The sequence below is a fragment of the Anastrepha obliqua genome, chromosome 1, assembly GCF_027943255.1.
Source record: "Anastrepha obliqua isolate idAnaObli1 chromosome 1, idAnaObli1_1.0, whole genome shotgun sequence".
Classification (NCBI taxonomy): domain Eukaryota; kingdom Metazoa; phylum Arthropoda; class Insecta; order Diptera; family Tephritidae; genus Anastrepha; species Anastrepha obliqua.
The window spans coordinates 32,854,729-32,875,340 of record NC_072892.1 but is presented as its reverse complement, the minus strand read 5'-3'; the positions used below and the strand labels follow the sequence as shown (position 1 = coordinate 32,875,340).

At 34.9% G+C, this 20,612-nt stretch overlaps 2 protein-coding genes across 2 annotated transcripts; both read left to right on the top strand.

The window, feature by feature from the left end:
• Nucleotides 1-1,400: 1,400 nt before the first annotated feature.
• On the top strand, nt 1,401-8,878 carry LOC129245950 (saccharopine dehydrogenase-like oxidoreductase). Its single transcript, XM_054884410.1, has 7 exons — nt 1,401-1,628; nt 1,711-1,836; nt 2,101-2,335; nt 2,408-2,600; nt 6,075-6,221; nt 6,321-6,659; nt 8,569-8,878. The coding sequence occupies exons 1-7, from the start codon at nt 1,509-1,511 to the stop codon at nt 8,675-8,677; spliced, it is 1,269 nt and encodes a 422-aa protein (XP_054740385.1). The 5' UTR covers nt 1,401-1,508; the 3' UTR covers nt 8,678-8,878.
• Nucleotides 8,879-13,728: 4,850 nt separating this feature from the next.
• LOC129245942 (saccharopine dehydrogenase-like oxidoreductase) lies at nt 13,729-19,829 on the top strand. The gene is made up of 7 exons (XM_054884398.1): nt 13,729-13,970; nt 14,026-14,151; nt 14,225-14,459; nt 16,627-16,819; nt 17,156-17,302; nt 17,379-17,717; nt 19,602-19,829. The coding sequence occupies exons 1-7, from the start codon at nt 13,851-13,853 to the stop codon at nt 19,708-19,710; spliced, it is 1,269 nt and encodes a 422-aa protein (XP_054740373.1). The 5' UTR covers nt 13,729-13,850; the 3' UTR covers nt 19,711-19,829.
• The last annotated feature ends 783 nt before the right edge of the window (nt 19,830-20,612 follow it).

Below are 20,612 nucleotides of genomic sequence, written 5' to 3'. Positions count from 1 at the left end.
AGTTGGCCTCATTTTCTATCATCTAAAACAGGGATGATTTTTGCCTGGCCCACCTCGCAGAAACTCTCTTTGTAAAAAATATTCTGCTTTAATGGCACTGCAGTTTTTCAGAAAACGGTTAATGCTCAGAGTAGAGACGACTACGATTGCTCTTTCTATCAACGAGACATTTACATAACAATTTACCGTAATATTACTTTTTCACATTCGAAGCTTCACCTTCCATTCTTCGCGTGGAGGAGATCTGCGTTAGACATTTTTGTAGTATCCAATCAACTTTGAGCCCATAAGCCGTAACCATTCATTTCACCTAAAATCGCTGTATGCCCATAGTCGGCTGACCTTCACCTCCCACTTCCAAAGTAATGAAACCAAAACTGGAAAGGACGAAATTTTCAGTACGTTCAAGCTAAGCGTGGACGTTTTGATGGATCCGTCTTAATCATCTTGCGATAATTATTTGAGGAAAAACCTATAATCTCAAAATTGTGAGTCTGACTCGATTGCAATGTGTCACACTATTGGATTCCTTTAATCTAAGGATTCGTTTTGTGGTTGTGCCATCAAGAAAACGTGTAGCAGGAGAAGTACAAAACTCCTAGTGGACCATTTAAGAACATTTAACTTTTTACTTTGCTAACGGGTGTTTGTTTTCTACATAGATATTTTACTTTTACTCGCCAGGAATTTTATGAGATCTTGGTATCGTCTCATGCCTTGGAGTCTCATGGGAGAATATGGATGATCAGGTCAATTTTTTACTACTATTTCCAGAACTTATCCTCCCAATAACACGAGAAATTGCCTCCGAAGCCGTCCATATTATCTGTTTTACTTTCACAGATTAGTGACTTCACGAAGTACGAGTATAATAATGCGACCTACGTGACTGCTACAACCTAATGGGTTGATGTATGACTATCATTCGGTCGGGTTCGCGGACATGAATATCCAAACGATAGAAACAGTTTTTTTTCTAATAGTGGTCGTCCCATCGGCAGGCAATGGAAAACTTCTGAGTGTATTTCTGCCACGCACACGCGCACGTCCACTGCCCGATACTTTTCAACCCGTTAGTGTTAGTTTCGACAAAGATATTTCATGCGCTTTCTTTTATTTTTTGAACTCAAGGCCGGTTTAGGAATTAAATAATAAATTGAATTATTACTTTTATTTATTTGCCGATATTTTGAGCTTATCTAGAAGACACCTTCAGGAACTCTTAATCGTGCCTTGTCGACTGAAGAACCCACCAAGCCTAGTGAACAAATGGCAACACTCATGAATCTTCCTTCTCTGAGCATAATTACTCTCCAAAAGTTCTATGAGTGCAAATCACGAAGGCGTTGGTTGACCTTGACCGTCATCGTATTAATTCTTCCAGCGTACTCTTCTAGCTAATCATCGGTGAATTTAGTTACTGTGAGGTATTCAACACGTAAACTGTTTAACATCAACTACTTTCGAATTTGTGTGTAGGCTTTTGGGAAACTGCAAATTCAAATAGAATGACTGAAAAATTGGATGCAATCATTTTCGGCGCCACCGGCTTTGCTGGCCAAACTGCTGTTGAAAATGCGCTGGAAGTATTTCATGGACTGAGATGGGGCATCGCGGGCAGGAATTTGGTAAAAAAAAAAATAACTGCTACTTGTAGCGGCATAGAAGTGATCAGCGTATATACTAATGAAAAAAATCTTAAATAACTAGGTCAAATTGGAAAATGTATTGAAAAAACTTAGCCAGAAAATTGACAAGGATCTAAGTTATGTGACAATCACTTTGGCGGATGTTGAAGATGAAAATTCAATCAAAGAAATGGCGAAGAAGTGCAAGGTGATTATAATGGAATGGTAGTGGTGTGAAAGTGAAATTTATATTCCGTGCAGCCACACATACATACATACATTCATGTACAGTCCCATCGAATAAGAACTAAGTAAACTATTTTGAGCTTTTCAGCTCAAGCTTTTAAGATCGCCAAAAAAAAAAACATTAGACTCAAAGAAAGTAAAGCACTAAATTAGGTTTTTATTTAAAAAAATATATATATTTGTCCCAGTTATTCAAAATTGTTAATGCCATTTTTAACTGCGCCAGGTTCTCGTCAACTTCTGCGGCCCATATTATACCTATGGCGAAGTGGTGGTAAAGGCCTGCATTGATGTTGGCACTCATTATGTAGACATCAGTGCTGAGCCACAGTTTATCGATCGTATGGCCTTGAAATATCATGATTTGGCCAAGACGACGCATACCTTTGTGATATCTGCTTGCGGATTTAACAGCGTGGCCGCCGAAATGGGTGTGGTATATGCCGAGCGTAATTTTCCAGGTAAGAACAAATAAATTCGCTCTCCTTCTATATGCAATTTTTCACTTTTACAATGACATTTATGTTTCACAGGTACCGTTAACTCTATTGAAACCTACTGGGAGAATACCGTTGATTTCAAAGATCAGCACTCAAAAGCATTGTTACATACCGGTACTTGGCAGAGCGCCATACAAATAATAAGCAATGCTAAGGAACTTCTCGCAATCAAAAATCAGATGAAACCGAAAGATTATCCCGACTTGAAACCGGTTTTGAGAGTGTGGTATGAAAAAATAAAGTTCATTGATTATGATATTTCTAACTATTTTTATAAGGTGACCGATCAGACCATGCAATAGTGTTTATGAGCTCTGTAGGAATTGTCCTGTAGGAAAATACGGCGCTAGTACTGAACAGGTGCGCTCATGACGAATTTAGAACCATGAATAGGTTCGCATTCCTTCTGTCAAGTAAGCGAAGTATTTTGAATATTGCCGTCAATTCTTCTAGGTTGGGTTGGTTAGCCAGGTTCCATTCAACCAACAAGACACTCGATGGCTCTAAGGCACATTGTGATACCTGCATGTGATTTCCATCCCTTAACTAAGTTGTGACCTCCGTAGCCGAATGGGTTGGTGCGTGACTACCATTCGGAATTCGGAGTACGTAGCTCCAGCTCCCTCAATAAATCTAAGATGAAGCTGGGTTGGACTGAGCGTATATGCCTTTTTTCTGGCTGACGAAGACCGCGGAGATGTATTGAAGTTTCCGGGGATTGATCCCAAAAAAGGCAAAAGTCGGTGAACCACATTTTGAGCCTACGCAGATGGCTGTGCAATCAATGCCAGTGAGCATTTTGAGTTTATTCTTAGATTGAATTCTTTATGAGGTTTGCACTTCGATCTCATGGTCTGTTGTGACATCTACTTACCACAGTACCCAGTTCTCTTATTTAACTCAGGATAGAGCTGGGTTGGATTGAACGCATGTCCCCTTCCTCTGGACGCAAGTGGCCAAGATGTTTCAACCTTCTCTGCGCTATAGCGCTGCATTCCAGGATAAGGTGAATTGGAGTATCCTGAAATTGGTTGCAGAAACAACAAAAGTCCATAGACCAAATTGTGATCATGTGTAGATGACTTCGCAACCTGCAGTCGCCTGTGAAAATGCCTAAGAGCATTCTTAGCTTTTCCCTGGTAGAGTTATGGGTTTTTAAACCTCTTTTGGGTGTACTCTTATAGTTTGGTGCCAGCAAACCTCCATTAGCTCTAGCTCTTTACTCCCTGCTTCCCCTTGATGGTGTTTTGTCCCATGTGAAGGAAGGACGCGGGTCCCATTAGAGACGAGGCCGCAACCTCTCTCAGTTCCCAGTTATAATCCTATGCTCTGGGATCCAAATTAGCTGAATGCAATTGTGCCTTTCTTGTAGGTGAAGTTTCTCAATACACTCAAGGACCAGTGAGGAATTGATCTACTGAACCCAAGCAGACATTTTGTCCTTTTAAGACTCAGTTTTGGCCAGCGCACTTGGGAGATACTGCAGTTAATAGTCAGAGACCACCAATCCTATAGTTTTTCCCAATTAGGCTTAAGGAGATCGCATTTTACGGTTCGCTTAGAGGAATGCTAATGTCCTCTACCACTCACTTAAGTTCAAATTCAGAGCCTTTCCTTGCACACTCATCCGCTCTTTCATTTTCCTCCACTACAAAGTGGCCGGGAACCCAACAAAGTGGGATGTTGTGTTGTTGAATGAGCGAAAGCGACCGCGTGCATTCTTTAACAGATCTTCAATTGATGCGCGTTGAGGTCAGTGCCTTGATCGATGCTTGACTATCAATAAAGAAATGTCAAGGTTTCCTGGAGGTAAGTCCACTAGTCCTACCGTTTTTTTTTTTTGCTTTGTCTATAGCGTAGATCTCTGCTTGGCAGATGCTACATCAGTCTGGGAGTCCAATGGAGCAATTTAAAGATGATGGTTCCGAAGGAAGACACTCCCGAAGGAGACTGTTGAGCACTTTCTCTGTAAATGTCCGGGTTTGGCAGCTAGACGATTAAAGTCACTGGGGACTCCTTTCTTCCAAATCCTGGGGCAGTACGCCAACTATAATCCCATCAATCTTCTCCACTATACCAACAGCTCTCTGCTGTAGATATCCTCCTGTTGAATAATGGTATCAAAATGGCGCTTTAGTGCTACTTGAGGAGTACCGGAGTGATACTTCAACTAAAAATTAAAACTCTAAAAATTAGTTTCGAATATAAGAGTAAACTGAAAAAAATTTATAATTTTCAGATTTCTTCAATGGTGAAAATTTTGGTATAGCAGCTTGGAAAAGTAAATTTCCTCGATTTTTTTTTAATGTTTTGATACATTTTTTTATTAAGTAAACTTGTTAAACTTTTTTTTCGGAGAAAAATTATACCCTTTTATTTAAAAAATTGAGACAAAAATATTTTTATCATCTCTGCAAATTTTGGAAAAAAATTAATAATTTTCATATTTATTTAATGTTGAAAATTTTGGTACAGCAGTTTTTAAAAGGAAATTCCCTCGATTATTTTTAATGCTTTCAAATTTTTTTATAAAATAGACTTGTTAAAAACTTTTTTTCGGGACAAAATATTATTTGCTTGTACAAAATTTTAAGAAACACATTTTTTTTCACATCTAAAATTTTGAAAAAAAAAGTTTTGAAAATTTAAAAAAAAAATTTTAAAATTTTGAAAAAAAATTTTCAGATTTATTCGGTGCTAAAAATTTTGGTATAGCGGTTTTTAAAAGGCAATTTCCTCGATTATTTTTAATGTTTTATATATAATATAAATTCTTTTATAAATTATAATTAAAAACAAATTTCCGGAAAAAAATTCTATTTTTTTTCCCACAATTTTTAGAAAAAAAAAATTTTTTTGTCAGTTTTGAGAAAAAAGACCTAACCCAACATTTTTTTCTTATTTTTTATGAATGTGCTTTACCAATGTTTCAGTAAAGCCTGCGATTCCCATAAATTTTCGAGTTATATACAAAGTTGCACAACAAAACAGCAGAGTTGTGTCACAATGGTCCTCTTAGCTAATGTCGGGTCATAGGATTCACAAAACCCTATTTGGAATGCACAAAAACTTGCAAAACGGTGGCAAAACAAAATCTTATTTATTTAATTGCCAGTTTTTGTTTTGGCTAACAGCTAATCGGTGGCTATGTATGTTTGCTAATAACTACGCACAGAATAATCCGCTTTGCATAAGGCTTTTTATATTTTAGCTTATTAGCTCCTAGAAGGCTTTTATTGACATAAATTGCATACACTTAGAAAACAGGAGTATCTTTGAGCAAAAATATATTTAAAAAATCCTAAAACTAATTTTCAAACTGCAACAAATCAAAAATGACTTAACCGATGTGCGTGTTGTTTTTTTTTTTTTTTGCTATAAAACTTTGAAATGTTTAGTATCAACTTGCATTAATTAAATTTATACATTTTTTTCATATTACTATTAAAATGTTTAAGCAACTGCTTTTCAACACTGGTTTTCTTTTTCTTTTTTGTTTTGTGTATGTTGGCTGTTTTAGCGTGAATAGGCAGTCAAAGCGAGGGCGTGAAATGTATGCTCTCTGTTTCATATACATAACTGTTAATTTGTTACTGTGTTGCTCACTACTCTTTCCTACATACTTTGCCTTAACAGCGCATCATAAACTAATCATAAATTTTCTCAATTTTTTTTGCTTATTTCATGTCCCGCCTCATAGCCCTTATCCACACAAAGTGCCACCGCTGAACAACTACTTCATACCTTTGATGTCCGGAGATCACGACACCGTTTTGAATACGCAACGTTTATGGTTTGAGAACGAGAAAAAGCGTCCCCTTCAGTATGAAAACTATATTGGTTTCAAGTAGGTTTATATTCGAAGACGCAGCGTTCGAAAGTTCATTAAGTGCAATTATTTTGCCATATTTTTACTCTCTTTTCAATTTTATCGTCTTACATCTAGATCGTTGCTCTACGCCATCGCAGCACCCGTTTTTGCTATCTTAATCGCTCTACTGTGCCAATTTTGTTTCACACGCAAACTTCTGCTAAAGTTTCCGCAAATTTTCAGTCTTGGTCTTATATCACCGGAGGGTCCTACTGAGGCCAATATGAATTCTCACTATTTCCAAATGTATTTCAAAATCAAAGGCTGGGCCAAAGGAAAATCACTTGGTGAGAAACCCAAACAGCAGTTATGGACTTGCGCATCTGGTTATAATCCTTTCTATGCTACGACTGGTGTGACTGCGTTAGCCGGGGCGAAGATGATGTTGCAGGAATTGGAGAAGCTGCCTGGAAGGTAAGGGGTAACAAATTAATTTCACTTATTTTTGTCGCTTTGATATTTGTTTCTAGAAAACTTTGAATAATATTATACCAACAGCTAAATAGTGACGACTTCTTATCGTGCAATTACTGTTTTATTTATTTTTTGTTTGTTTTTTGAACTCGTACAGATACACCACTGCAATGTCTTCAAATGAACTTTTTTTGTTAACTCATTATGAAAACATAATTCATATTCTTACAAAAACAGCCTTAATCAGAGTTCGAAAATGTTTTTAAAAAGCTCTCAAAAAAATGCAGATCTTTAGCTCCTTCCATTTTACTCGTCGTAGAATGAGGCGCAAGTGTACGAGGGTCGTTGAAAGTACTTAATTGTTAGGGTTAAATATTTTCTTATTTTTCGTCATAGTCTGGCTTTTACACTTCGTCGAACGCTCTTCAACTTTTTTGATTCCTTTGGAATAATAGGATTTGTTCAAGTATGGAAAATAGCCATTCGTTTCTTCAATTGTCTCCTCCTTTGAATACAACTTTTTTCTGCCAGCCATTTCTTCATATTGGGGAACAAATAGTTGTCCGAGATGCAGAGGGGGGATGCGGAGCAGAGGGGGGATATGAAGCGAGTTGGAATCCTATTTCCACTAATTTTGCGACCAAACTTGCTGAGGCGTGAGGTGGTGTGTTGTCGTGATGGAAAAGGACTTTTTTGGAAATCACTCGGCTCTAAAATGAATTCTGATGTCCCCCAATTTGGGTCGAACTTTTTAGTTTCTTTTCTCATGTAAAGGCCAAAAATGGTGATATTTTGAAATCATGGGTGGATCGGCCGTCTAAAGTTAGTGGGGGTCGGTCATACATTTGGACTCGATTGGGGCACTCTAAATGGGTCAAAGTGAGATTTTTCGTTCGACCCAAATTGGGGGACATCAGAATTCGTTTTAGAGGTATGGTTCCTTCGGCAAAGTTTCTTATTTTGATCCCTAGAATACGATTTTCACAGAGCAATGAGCGATTTTTAAATCGACCCGCCCTACATTGTATGTTCTTCCAAGAGATGCCACTTACTAAACGTAATTTTGATACGCGCCAGTAGGGCACGGAATTTTCAAGCGATCCTCGTAAATTTGCTGCAGAGCTGCACAGCTAAAAAAGTTCTAAAAAACTAAAATTTGGAATTTTGATGAAAGTTTGTCTATCTGTAAGTTTAAAACTTTAATTTTCTGCTTTGCTAGAATATGAATCATAATTTTATATATAAGTAATTAACAAACTTGAAAAGTTTTGCTTGGTGGATATACGATTTTAAGTGACACTAATTGCATATTTTTTAAATATATTCCTATGAATCAGTGATAAGAAGTATCGAGTATTTTGCAAATCGAGTAGTTCAGCATCGATGCTCAGAATCGGATATTTTATTTTCAATCTGCTCAGACTACAAAGCCTTTAATTTGAAAAGAAAACGACTCAAAAGTACTCAATCGAGCATTACTAACTTCAAAAGAGAGTAGCAGGGTAAATATATTCATCTCGCTTTAATACTCATGTAGTAGTGACGTTTTTCGAATACTGTAAGTTAACACCAAAAACAAATATAACGCCTCCTCATCTAACATCCCTCCCCCTCTGAAACCAACTTGTCGAAAGAGCACTTTTCCTGCGTCTACCGTTAGATGACGACCGGTAACTACATCGCACTGACAGGGTTTGGTAAGCTGCTACAACAACAATATATCGCTCTTCGGTACTTGAGCTAAAGTTCCATGAATTCACACAGATTACACAGTACTTTTTTGAGTACTTTTCAGTACTTACTTTTGAGAATAGAGTACCGATTAAGTAGATATTTAAGTATCGATTCTACCTATCACTCTTTTATACAAAAAATTTCTTCTGATGTTAAATAATATTTTCTATTTTAGGGGTGGTGTTATCTCACCTGGCTACGCCTTTTCCAAAACTAGTATAATCGAGGATTTGCAGAAGTTCAAATATGGCATTAAATATGAAGTGGTAAAACCGGGGCAGTAACTATCTAAAAGATTTATGTTAAATTTGACTCAGAAATATTTCTTTACTTTTCATAATTAGATGGGTTAGATGATAAAATTTTAACTTTTGTAATGAAAAAAACAAAAACAACAACAAAAACAACTGTAACTTCATATGTAATAAGATAGATAATTTTTTGTATTTTATATTTTCGAAATTAAATCGTTTCTTTAAAAAAAAAACTGTTTTATAACATTAACTATGAGCAGGTGAAGTGTTAAGAAATTTTTTTTGTTTACTTTTTTTTTTTTGTTTTGCATTTTACTATGCATTACGTAAGATTTGTAAAAGTTAGTAATAACAGGTTAAGCTTCTCCACCCGCTGTTGTCCTGAAAAAGCTGGCACCACCGAATGGTTGCTTTTATGGGCAGATTAAAATTTTAATCGAACCAATATTCGGACTAGTAGCCGATTTGCTAGTTGAAAGCGTAGTCGGCTACGGCAGTTGCGCTATGCATGCGCAATCAGCTATTAAAACATTCAGTGTTTGACCTTTGGGTCGTGACTGATGATGGTTTCATTTTGAGCACCCAATTTTTTTTGGTTTTTTACCTAAATGCACATTTAAGGTCATTTCGGAAAAATATTTAATCAGAAAAAAAGGTAGGTTGTCTTTATACAAGGTGGCGCAAAATTAGTCACCCTATTGAAATATTAGTTTCGGAGAAAAATAAATAAGTTCTTATACAACAACGAGCATAAACTTTACGAAATATCGATCACTACACCTATCTATAGAAAAATAAAAATAATAATGAAAAAAAATTATTATTTAAGTTCTGACGGATATGCGGTGTATTTTTTCAGTGAAATCCCACAGCAAATACAGCTAATATAAATACTTCTGTATAAAATTTGGCCCATTAGCCAGAGACGCTTTACGCATTACGAGTAAGTAGACGATATCAACTGCCAAGTGAGTACAAAGTTTTATTTATGAGTGGGCGTGATGGGTGAAATTTAAGCATGACTATCCACAGGCGTTTAATATTCTTCCTATTTTATATCAAGCCTAGGTAGGTAGGTAGGTAGGGTGGTTGTCGCAAGACACACTTAGACCTTCAGCAGGTCCATTGTGATACCACTGGAGCTTATCCTTACTCTACGTGTTCCTTTTCAAACCATCCGGTTGCTTTAATAAACGAGCAGAGCTTCGTTAGTTTTAGATGGGCTATGTCCGCTACATCGCTTAGAAATGCTGTATCGAGAGTGCGCAGCCTTCTCATAGCTAGGCTTTCACACTCACATAAAAGGTGTCTGACTGTTTCCTCTTCTTCTGTATTAAGACAGCTTCTACAGAAATCGAAGTAAGGGAGTCCTAACCTTCTAGCGTGGCTGCCTATTAAGCAATGACCAGTTAAAACACCTATCATTTTTCTTATAGATTCTCTGTTGAATCGTAGCAAGATCTTCGATCGACCGCTGTTCCAGTTCGGCCATGTCTGTCTGCTTAGTTTGCATGTTGTGAGGTTTTGCCAGATTGTATTTACCTTTTTGATGGTTTCCCTGTCTATAAGTAATTTACAAGTGGCTATGGGCATGGGTATCAGCGCCTTATCCGGTTCGAGACCGAGCGTTGTACCGGTTCTTGCGAGTTCATCCGCCTTACAATTTCCTGCAATGTTTCTGTGGCCTGGTACCCAGATAAGGTGCACCTTGTAGCACTTAGATACGTCATCTAGTAGTTTAAAACATTCTAGAACTGTTTTTGACGAGTGTGTTTTTGATTCCAGCGCTTTTATTGCTGCTTGACTGTCCGAGTAAATGAAGGCTTCATTTGCGGATAATACTCTCGTTTTTATCTCTTTAAGCCCTTCTTTTATGGCAGTGAAATACACTGCAATGATCAGGCAAGCGAAATGATTGGCATACTCCGAGTTTGTCGGAGTAGACCCCTCCGCCTACTTGGTTGTCTAGTTTTGAGCCATCTGTGTAGATGTTTAAGTCATTTATCTTGACAATGAGCCCGTTATCCCATTCCTCTTTGGAAGGAAATACTGTGACAAAGGATTTATCGAAATTGATGTCCTTGGTCTTACAGAAATCCGTTGTGCTGGGAATGCAGGGGAATTGTTCTAAAATTGAGGAGTGAACTCTTTGGTACGTAAGCCTAATAAGTGTATAAATATGTTGTACCATGTCTCGTAAGTATTAAAATTTCTACTTGAAGGGAAAAATGGTCCGTAAGAAAGAAACATTTATCTTATATAGTTGAATAGCCTATAGACCGATTTCAAAAATTTCATAGACAAACTTCACAATAAATGAAAATGAATTTTTTTTGTTTCACAAAATGGGACAATGAAGGTCAATGAACTTTTGAATGAATGATTGAATGGTGAAGTGATTCAGATTTTTTGGACATTGTCGTTAATTCTTCTGAAAATTGGCTTACATGTAGGCTTGAATATAATAAGAAGTAAACTGAAAAATTAAAAACAAAAATATTATAATTTTAAGATTTATTCAATGTCGAAATTTTCGAATTCTTTAAAGTGAAATACCTTCGGTTTTTTTTAACATTTCTATATATGAATATTTTTATATTTTTTAATATAAAATATACTTCTTGAATAAAATTTCTTGGGAACACAATCCAATTTTTTTATATTAACATTTTTGAGAATAAAAAATTAGGAAAATAGTTATAATTTTTTGTATGAATTAGAATTTTAGAAAAAAATTAGGAAAATAAATATATATTTTTAAATCAACATTTTTTAGAAAAAATACTTCGGAAAATAAGTATAATTTTTTATCAACATTTTAGGAAAAAAAATTGGGAAAATAATTTTATTTTTTTGTATCAACATTTGTGAAGAAAAAACTTGGGAAAATAATAATAAATTTTTTATCAACATTTTGGAAAATAATTGTATTTTTTACATCAACATTTGTGAACATTTTTTTTCCATTTAAAAAAAAAATTTGTATTACTATTATCTATTTACTATTTTTATATTTAATTGCATGCAGAGCAAAATATTGCTCTAGCGTAGCCTATTCGTATATTACGCCCGTTTGCAGTTGGACCAAAGCATCAGTGCATTGGTAAGCAGATACACGGTGGAGCCAGAACCCAAGCGTGCCTTATTTTGGCGGTATACCACACGACGGGCTTGCAATATCAGCTTACGCACAGCATCGACTTTTTCCGCCACAAGAACCAATGGCGTAACTAGGGTATGGCAAGCAGGGCACGTGCCATGGGCGCCAATCTAGGGGTGGCGGCTCAAACTGACACCTCAACTTTGTGTATTCAATGTATATTCAATCGCGATTTTGAACTTCAGTTTTAAATAAAGATACAAGAAGTCAAGATAGTCGACTCTGTAATCTGTATACTCGCCAGCGAGAAAAACTGAAACGTATACTGTCCGCGCCCCTCTACGCTGTTTAAAGTCAAAGCCGGTTAAGCTGATGACTGCCGGTGACTCGGGCGCGAGCGCGACGGAGAAAGCAGTATGTGCGATCGAGAGAAAACATCGAGGTGGTAATCGAAGGACCGCCGCCCTTCTCAACATTTTACGTCTTTGCATGCATTAACTTGCTACGACACGGCACTGCGGTGTAAACGTAGTCTTCGCTCAGTGTTTTTCATCCTCTTTTTCTCAATAATTGAATAGTTTGATTGTTTGTCACATAAAGGTAAAAATTGTGTAATAACTTAGTTAGTGTACATGCAGCAAAACAAAATGTAGCAGTAATGTAGCAATGGTCACTTTTTTTGGAACGATCGAAAGTCTGTATGCATTTTTTTCTCGTTCAACACAACGTTGGGAAAAACTTAAGGAAGCTATACCAGTTGTTATGAAATCCAAATCTGAAACCAGATGGAGTGCAAAGGTAGAAATATTGAAAAATGACCGAAGGCAAGAATCAAAAAAGGAAAACAAGAAGTGATGCCCAGCAACTAAACAACCGAATATTGAAGTATGATTTCTTTATTTTGCTGGGATTTTGGAATAAAGTACTAATCCGCATTGAACGCGTTCAAAAGAGGCTGCAAGATCCCACGATGAATTTTCACGATGCTGCTGAAAATTTGAGAGGCCATCGTTGATAGTTCACTCGAGGAAGGGATAATTTTATGTCAAAAATGGGATGTTGCAACTGAAAGACGCCGAAGAAGAATAAAAATATGGATGATCGACTATTTCAAGAAATGAACGGAAGATTCGTACGGTTGAATGAAATCGATGACAAATTTGGATTCCTTCTCGATGTCAAAGGTCTTATCTATCAGGAAAAAGAATACGATCTAAAAAAAAAAAGTGCAACGAGTTAGGTCAATTCTAAGTGAGTGAGATTGATGGAAACGAACTTTACGAAGAATTCTTGACTGCAGGATGTTACTCACGAGCCGAAAAAACACCATTTCAAGTCCAGAAACACTCTTCGAATTCATTGTTCAGTTCGGAGATAAAAGCGTGTTCCCGAATCTTCGCGTCGCAATTCAAATTCTACTGACTATAGCAGTTTCCATGGCTGGCTGCGAGAGATCCTTCAGCAAGTTAAAACTTATACTGTCAAAACTATACTAAGAGCAATTTTTTCGCTGCCATGGCTGGATTTTAAATTTAAAAAATTATCGACACTCGGTAGTGTTGCCATATCTTAAAATTTTGGCAGCAACCTATCGTGCCATGTCTTCTTGCCACGATTTTGTAATAATCGAATTTTTTGCTTGATATCAAAATTAGCATTTTGTTTTAGCAGTTAAACATTAAAAAAAATTTTTTTTTTCAATTTTTCAATTGTGCACTTGAGTACTGTCCTTGGCAGCTAGTTTTGTTACATGCACGCAGTTTCATTGAGACATCTGATCGGATAATTCTTTTAAATTGGACATTTTGCTATTGACCACCATCACACTAGTACAGATCTAGTCCTAAAATCACTAGTTTGGAATTTTACTGCCGGGTTATGCATGTAATTACTTTTAATTACCAGCTGACATATGTACATCTCAATGCAAGTAAGCTTTAGATTGGAATGACGATGCAGTTCAGTCGCAATTCTCAACTGCGCTTACATAACCTTCGCCACAACAATAACACAACAAACGGATGAGAATACAAGTTTAGTCAAAGCGTAGCGTTTGAAGCGTTAACAGATTTTTTTTCGTGTTGAAACGTAGTAAAAGTGAAAATGTCCATGAAATTAGATGCAATCATATTTGGGGCTACCGGATTTACGGGTCAAATTGTGGTCGAAAAAGCGCCAGAGGTATTGGAGAGCCTCACATGGGGCATTGCCGGCCGTAATAAGGTGAGTAAAATGGCTTGGAAAATCTCATAAGCTACAGTGCTCTTCACACTGTTAGAGTAAACTGGAAAACGTACTGAGAAAAGCAAGTCAGGCAACTGGGAAAGATCTGAGTGCGGTGCCAATTATCTTGGCAGATGTGGAGGACCGGAAATCGATTGAAGAAATGGCGAAGAAATGCAAGGTTAATATGAAATGGTTGAAGCGATTTACTAAAATCAATAAATACTTGTCACTTTTATTTCAATATCGCTAAGATCGTAATCAATTGTTGTGGCCCCTATCGTTTCTTTGGCGAAGTGGTGGTTAAGGCGTGCATTGAAGCCGGTACACATCACGTGGACATCAGCGGGGAGCCGCAATACATAGACGGAATGCAAGTTAAATATCATGAACTGGCACAGGAGAAGCACGCCTATGTGATCTCGGCCTGTGGATTTGACAGCATACCCGCCGAAATGGGCGTGGTGCATGCAGAGAGAAATTTTCCAGGTGGGTTAATTGACCTCTAGATTTTTAATAAAATAGATAGTACTGGTATTTTGATAAGTGATATAATTTTTACATGATCAGCAAAGAGAAGTAACAGCTATAATAATTAGATATTTCTTGTATTTACTTGTAAATGAAATTTGATTGCAATTGAGCTTAATTATAATGAAACTGAAAGTCTTAACTGAATATTCAAACATTCTAAAGTTAATTACCACTAACACTATTACAATTACCATTACCATTAATATAAGCAGTACCATTCGAATATTTATGTGAGTAAGTAATACCGACACTATTGAGCGATTCCAAGTCAAGTGATATAAGTATTAAGCATTGTTGAAAATTTTTATGAAAATTTGTTTGTTCGCAGGTTTGTGTATATAAAGAAGTAAATGGAAAAAAACATTCTTTCAACGCTGAAAATTTTGGTACACAATTCTTTAAAATGAAATATCTTCAGGAATTTTTTTTTTAATTTTTTAGGAAGTTCTTGTAAAATACCCCCTGAGAGGGGAGAGGGGGTGCTTCTCAAAAATGACAAACAATTTTTTTTGTTTTTTTTTTTCGTTCAAAAATCAAATGTGAAAAAATCAAATTATTTCCAAAAAATTTTTCTTCAAAGGTCTTTAATGGTGGATTTTTATATGAAAGAATTAAAACATTACTTAAATATACTTAAAACAAATATTTTTCAACGTTTTGAAAACATAAATAACAAAAAAAACTTGTTTTCAACAAATCAAAAGCGAAAATCTATTTTTTCACAAAATGTTTTTATAACATTTTTAAAAAAGTTCGAAAAATTAAAAAAAAATATTTCTTCAAAAACTATTTCATTTTTTTCACTTCCCTTGATATAAAAAAAAAATTTTTTTAAAATGTAAAAAGAAAAAAAATTTTTTATTGGAAAAATATTTAATTTTTCTCTTTTAATTTTTTGGAAAACATTTTTTTTGTAAATTTTTTTCAAAAAGTGGAAGACGCAATTTTTAACTATATTCAAGTAATATTTAATTTTTTTTTAGAAAAAGTTTCTTCAAACATGTTTAACAAAAAAAAAAACAAAATTTCAAAAAAGTTAAAGCAAACATTTTTTTCTTCAAGAAATATATACTTTTTTTCACTTTTGATTAACAACAAATTTTGAAAAAAAAAATTTCAAATACCAGAAATTGTTTTTCTAATTTCTTAGGAAACTCTTGGGGACATTATTTTTTATAGTTATTGTAAAATATCCCCTTAGAGGGGAGGGCGGTGCTTTTCAAAAATGACAGAAAACTTTTTTTTCCAATATCTAAAGTGAAAAAATCTAATTATTTGCAAAAAATTTTTCATCAAAGATTTTGAATGGTGGATTTTTAGATAAAAAAATTAAAGCATTACTTAAATATACTTAAAAAAATCTTTTTCAAGGTTTTTTCAAAAAATCGATAGCGAAAAAATCTATTTTCTATGTTTCTTTGAACATTTCTAAAAAAGTTCAAAAAATTAAAAAAAAAATTTTTTTTTAAATATTGGATTTTTTCACTTCACTTGATATAAAAAAAAATTAAAGAAGAAAAACAAATTTTTTTTGGAATAATATTTAATTTTTCACTTTTAATTTTTTGGTAATTTTTTTTAAAAAGTGGAAAAAACAAATTTTTTTTGGAATAATATTTAATTTTTCACTTTTAATTTTTTGGTAATTTTTTTTAAAAAGTGGAAAATTTTTTTTTTTAACTATATTTAAGTAATATTTTAATTTTTTTTAGAAAATGTTTCTTCAAACATTTTTAACAAAAAAATGTTCAAAAATTAAAACAAATTTTTTTTTTCAAAAAATATTTCAATTTTTTTCACTCTTGATTAAAAAAAAAAAAATTAAAAAAAATTTCAAATTCCATTCCCACCAATATTACTATTACCATTTTTTACCAGTCTCTCCATCCCCAGGTCTCCATCTTTTCAATCCTTAATGTAAGCATTACACTTTGAATTACTTTTCCCTTCTCTCACTTACCTCCTTTTTTATTACATTTCCCTTCTCTTTTCTCACACACTTTGACCTTAACCTTTACTCTTACCTTAATTCCAAATTCTTGGTGTAGCCAATAAAATTTCCTCTTCCTAAAACCATCTTCACGCTACAGAAAAACCAAGTGCTTGCTTTGTATTCCCGCAGGTACTGTAAATTCATGTGAAATGTTTTGGGAAAACATGCTTGATTACCGCGACAAAGACTCCAAGGCTGTTTTACACGCCGGCACTTGGGAGAGTGCCATTCATGCCATGGCCAACTATAGGGAACTGCGAAGGTTGCATCACGCGTTGGAGCACGAGAAGCTGCCAGATTTGCGACCTAAATTGAAGTACTGGTGAGATAAAAGTATTTATTAACGAAATGTGGTAGGCAAATTTATTATATGGTAAGTTGACATATTAATTTAACGAAATTGGCGCGTCTCCTATAAAATGGAAATTTTCAAAAGTTTAAAAGAAAAATTGTTAAAAATAAATTTATTTAAATAAAATATTACAGCATATCATATTTAGTTTTGCTAGCATTCAAATTTCTTGAACCATTAATGAATTTTACTAATTCTACTTTGGCAGAATTCTCATTTAGAACTCACTATTTTTAATTGCACTTATTGAAGTGAAATTTTATAATACATTAATTTGCGTATCTTTTCTTCTCTTCTATTTCGCAGCCCCTTTATACGCAAAGTCCAATTTCTCGATCGCTACTTCTTTGCCATACACTCCGGCGATCGTGATGTCGTAATGAATACTCAACGCTTGCGCTATGTGGACAATCAGAAGCGTCCAGTGCAGTTCGAAAATTATATTGGTTTCAAGTAGGTCTAAAAAATGACTGCGTGTAAAAAAAAATACTTTCTCCACTCTACTCTTTTTTTTTCAAATATTACCTAGTTCCTTTTGGACCACTCTAGTGACACAAATGATACTTCTATTCACCGCTATAATGGCGCAAATTCCTTGCATGCAACGAATTCTAATTAAAAATCCGAAATTCTTCACTAGAGGTCTCATGTCCCACGAGGGACCAGTCGAAGCAAATCGAGCAACGCAAAAATTTCAAATGACTTTTCGCACCAAAGGTTGGGCTGAGGGACAGCCATTGACCGAGGAACCCAAACAAGAACTTTTAACACGGCTATCAGCTACTGACCCGTTCTATGGCATGACAAGCGTGTCGATTTTGGTGGCGGCAAAAATTATACTAAAGGAGAATGATAAAATGCCCAAGAAGTAAGTTGCTGAAGTTATTGAATAAAAGTGATGATTAATGAAATGAAAACCTTAAATAAAATAAGCAAAATGAGAAAAGAAAAATAAAATACAATACTATATAAAAAAAAAAAGATAAAAAAAAACAATTAATTAAAATTAAACAAAAAGAAAATAAAATTATGTATTGTATAATTAAAACAAGCAAAAATACCTGAACAAATAATTTAAATTAATTAAAATAAAATAAAATTAAAAGAAGGTAAAGAAAAAAAAACAAACTGCGAAAAAATTAATTAAAATAAATTAAGATAAATTCGGATGAATTATAATGAAAACAAAACCAAATTAATTAAAGTGAAATCTGATACAATTCTAATTGAACTAATTTTAATTAAAAAATGAGTTATCATAAATTAAATCAATTGGATCAACAAAAACAGTTCAGTGAAGTAAAATAAATTAAAGAAAAATAAAATAAAATTACTTAAAGTGATAAATAAATGAAATGAAATAAAATATAACAAATTATAAATAAAACAAAGTAAGAATATAAATGTTCAAAAATTAGTCACATTAAAAAAATAGTAAATAAAATTAAGGGAGAATAAAGTTAGAAAATAAATAAATAATTAACTAAATTAAAAGAAAATTAAATAAAAATAAAGTAAATTCTACAAAATAATGAATGAATAAAATTAAAAAAAGAACCAAAAAAAAAGTAAATAAATAACCACCCTTGCTATTCTCCTGTTCACTCCCAACCAGGGAAGAATGGAAGACAAATCTTACCGAAATCGATGGCCCTCTGATTATATATACAGATGGTTCAAAACAAGATGGTAAGTGGTATCATTTAGGTTACCCGACTCCTGTAGTGTATTCCAAGCGGAAGTATGCGCTATCTGGTATGCTGCGAAAACTATCTTAGAAAAGAGAATATCACTTGAGGATATCCGCTTTTTCACTGACAGTCAAGCGGCTGTTCGAGCACTCAGCTCCTCTTATACCCACTCAGATGTGGTTCGATCCTGTCTCTTATCTCTTCACGAGATAAGTGTTCAGAATTCTGTCCAAGTTATCTGGATACCGGGCCACCGTGGATTCGAAATGATCACAGTGATCGAGAATTTCACAGCATTGCTGATCGGAGGTGGTGAGAGGAAACTACTTGCGTTACGACCAGACAAATCTGGCCATCCTACAATCTGAAACAAACAAAAACCCTTATAAGTCTATCGAAACACGAACTAAGGCATATAATATCTCTTATCACCGGCCATTGCCTTTTGGGCACTCACGCACGTCGGCTCGGGGTTCCTCAAAACGACCTGTGCAGGTACTGTGAGGACGAAGATGAGGAAGTATCGAGCAGGCATTTGCTGTGCAGTTGTCCCGGCCTAGCCAGAAGTCGACTCGCTCTTCTAGGCTCTCCAAAAATTGACAATCTTTCAGCACTGTCGGACCTGAAAATCGAATCTCTCATTAAATTCTCGAAACGAATTAATATTTTGGACCAAAATCTATAATAAAAATCTCGGTTAGGTGGGGAAATCATATAAAATAATGAGCTCTAGGGCAACACAACGGACCCAACTTGCGGTCTATGTGGCACTCCGATGCGGGGTCACCCTTAAACCAACCAACCAACCATATAAAATAAAATAAAACGAGGTACTTGGAAATGAAAAAATAAAAATGAAATAAGAAAACTAAAAATAAAGGAAATTAAAATAAAATAAATAAAAAAAAACCACTAAATTGCATGAAATTAATTAAAAAAATAAAAATAAAAGTAAAGTAGTAAAAAAAAATAAAAATAAAATAAAATTTAAAAATGAATTCAATGTATCTGCCACAAATTCTATATATTATCTGTTATTTTCTTAACTTTTCATTCTCCAGCGGCGGCGTCATATCGCCCGGCTATGCCTTTGCAAACACCGGCCTCATTGAGGAATTGAGTCGTCTGAAGGATGGCTTGAAATTTGAGGTATTGAAGCTAGAGCGCTGATTTCAATACAAAAATATTTTTTTTGTATTAATTACACGGGTACTTGGAGTTTTCTGCAATATATTGTACGCATTTTACTACTTATTTTACAATAAAATATCATAAATATCGGCAATAAATTTTTTGTTTTTCTCATAATTTATTAATTAAATGATCGCCGATCGCACGGTAATCGTATCATTGTCAGGGTCTGGCGCCAATGCCGATAAATCATTTGTCGGTGTGACTATTTAGTCGACTTACGCCACCTTTTATTTTAACAGTAATTTACATGAATTACAAGCGCGCGCGCTCAACAAATGCACACACTCACACAAATACATGTATACAGAGTATATGCATATTCATATTTTCATAAGCTTCGCGAACACTCACGGCTAATCTCCTACGCCGCTAAAATGCACACTCATACAAACTCAATTTGCCTGCGGCCACTTGTCACTTTGCTAAATGATAAAATTGATTTATTCCAGCTGATTGGCGATCCATTGTACGTCGAGCCGCCGGCTGGAACTTGGCTACAAATACCCACCTACCTACTAAAACATTTACATTTACTCCAGCATGCGAATACGAGTGTGCTTGAGTTAAGCCGCTTGTCATTTTACATGTTTTGAAATGTGCAGCGATCCCAGCGTGGCCCCGTAGTTGATCCATACTGGGTTATCTAAAGCGTTGACACATTGCAACCGTGGCACTGTTCGCAGTGCTCCACAATGCAGCTGAGCGTAAGCATGCACTTGTTTGTGTGTGTATATGTGCAAATCCAAGTGCATATCTCGAGTGCTTTTCAACTAAATAAATTGCTTTTTAATTAAGTTTGAGTGATTGTGTGCGACTCAAATGCTGAAAAAAAATCGTTATTGATCGCTTGGATGTAATTTGTTTTTTTTTTATTTAGT

Coding starts and splice junctions, on each gene's coding strand:
- LOC129245950 (XM_054884410.1), top strand. CDS start 1,509: ATGACTGAAAAATTGGATGCAATCATTTTCGGCGCCACCGGCTTTGCT. Junction 2,336..2,407: donor TGCCGAGCGTAATTTTCCAG/GTAAGAACAAAT, acceptor TATGTTTCACAG/GTACCGTTAACTCTATTGAA. Junction 2,601..6,074: donor AAACCGGTTTTGAGAGTGTG/GTATGAAAAAAT, acceptor CCCGCCTCATAG/CCCTTATCCACACAAAGTGC.
- LOC129245942 (XM_054884398.1), top strand. CDS start 13,851: ATGTCCATGAAATTAGATGCAATCATATTTGGGGCTACCGGATTTACG. Junction 16,820..17,155: donor CGACCTAAATTGAAGTACTG/GTGAGATAAAAG, acceptor TCTATTTCGCAG/CCCCTTTATACGCAAAGTCC. Junction 17,303..17,378: donor GAAAATTATATTGGTTTCAA/GTAGGTCTAAAA, acceptor AATATTACCTAG/TTCCTTTTGGACCACTCTAG.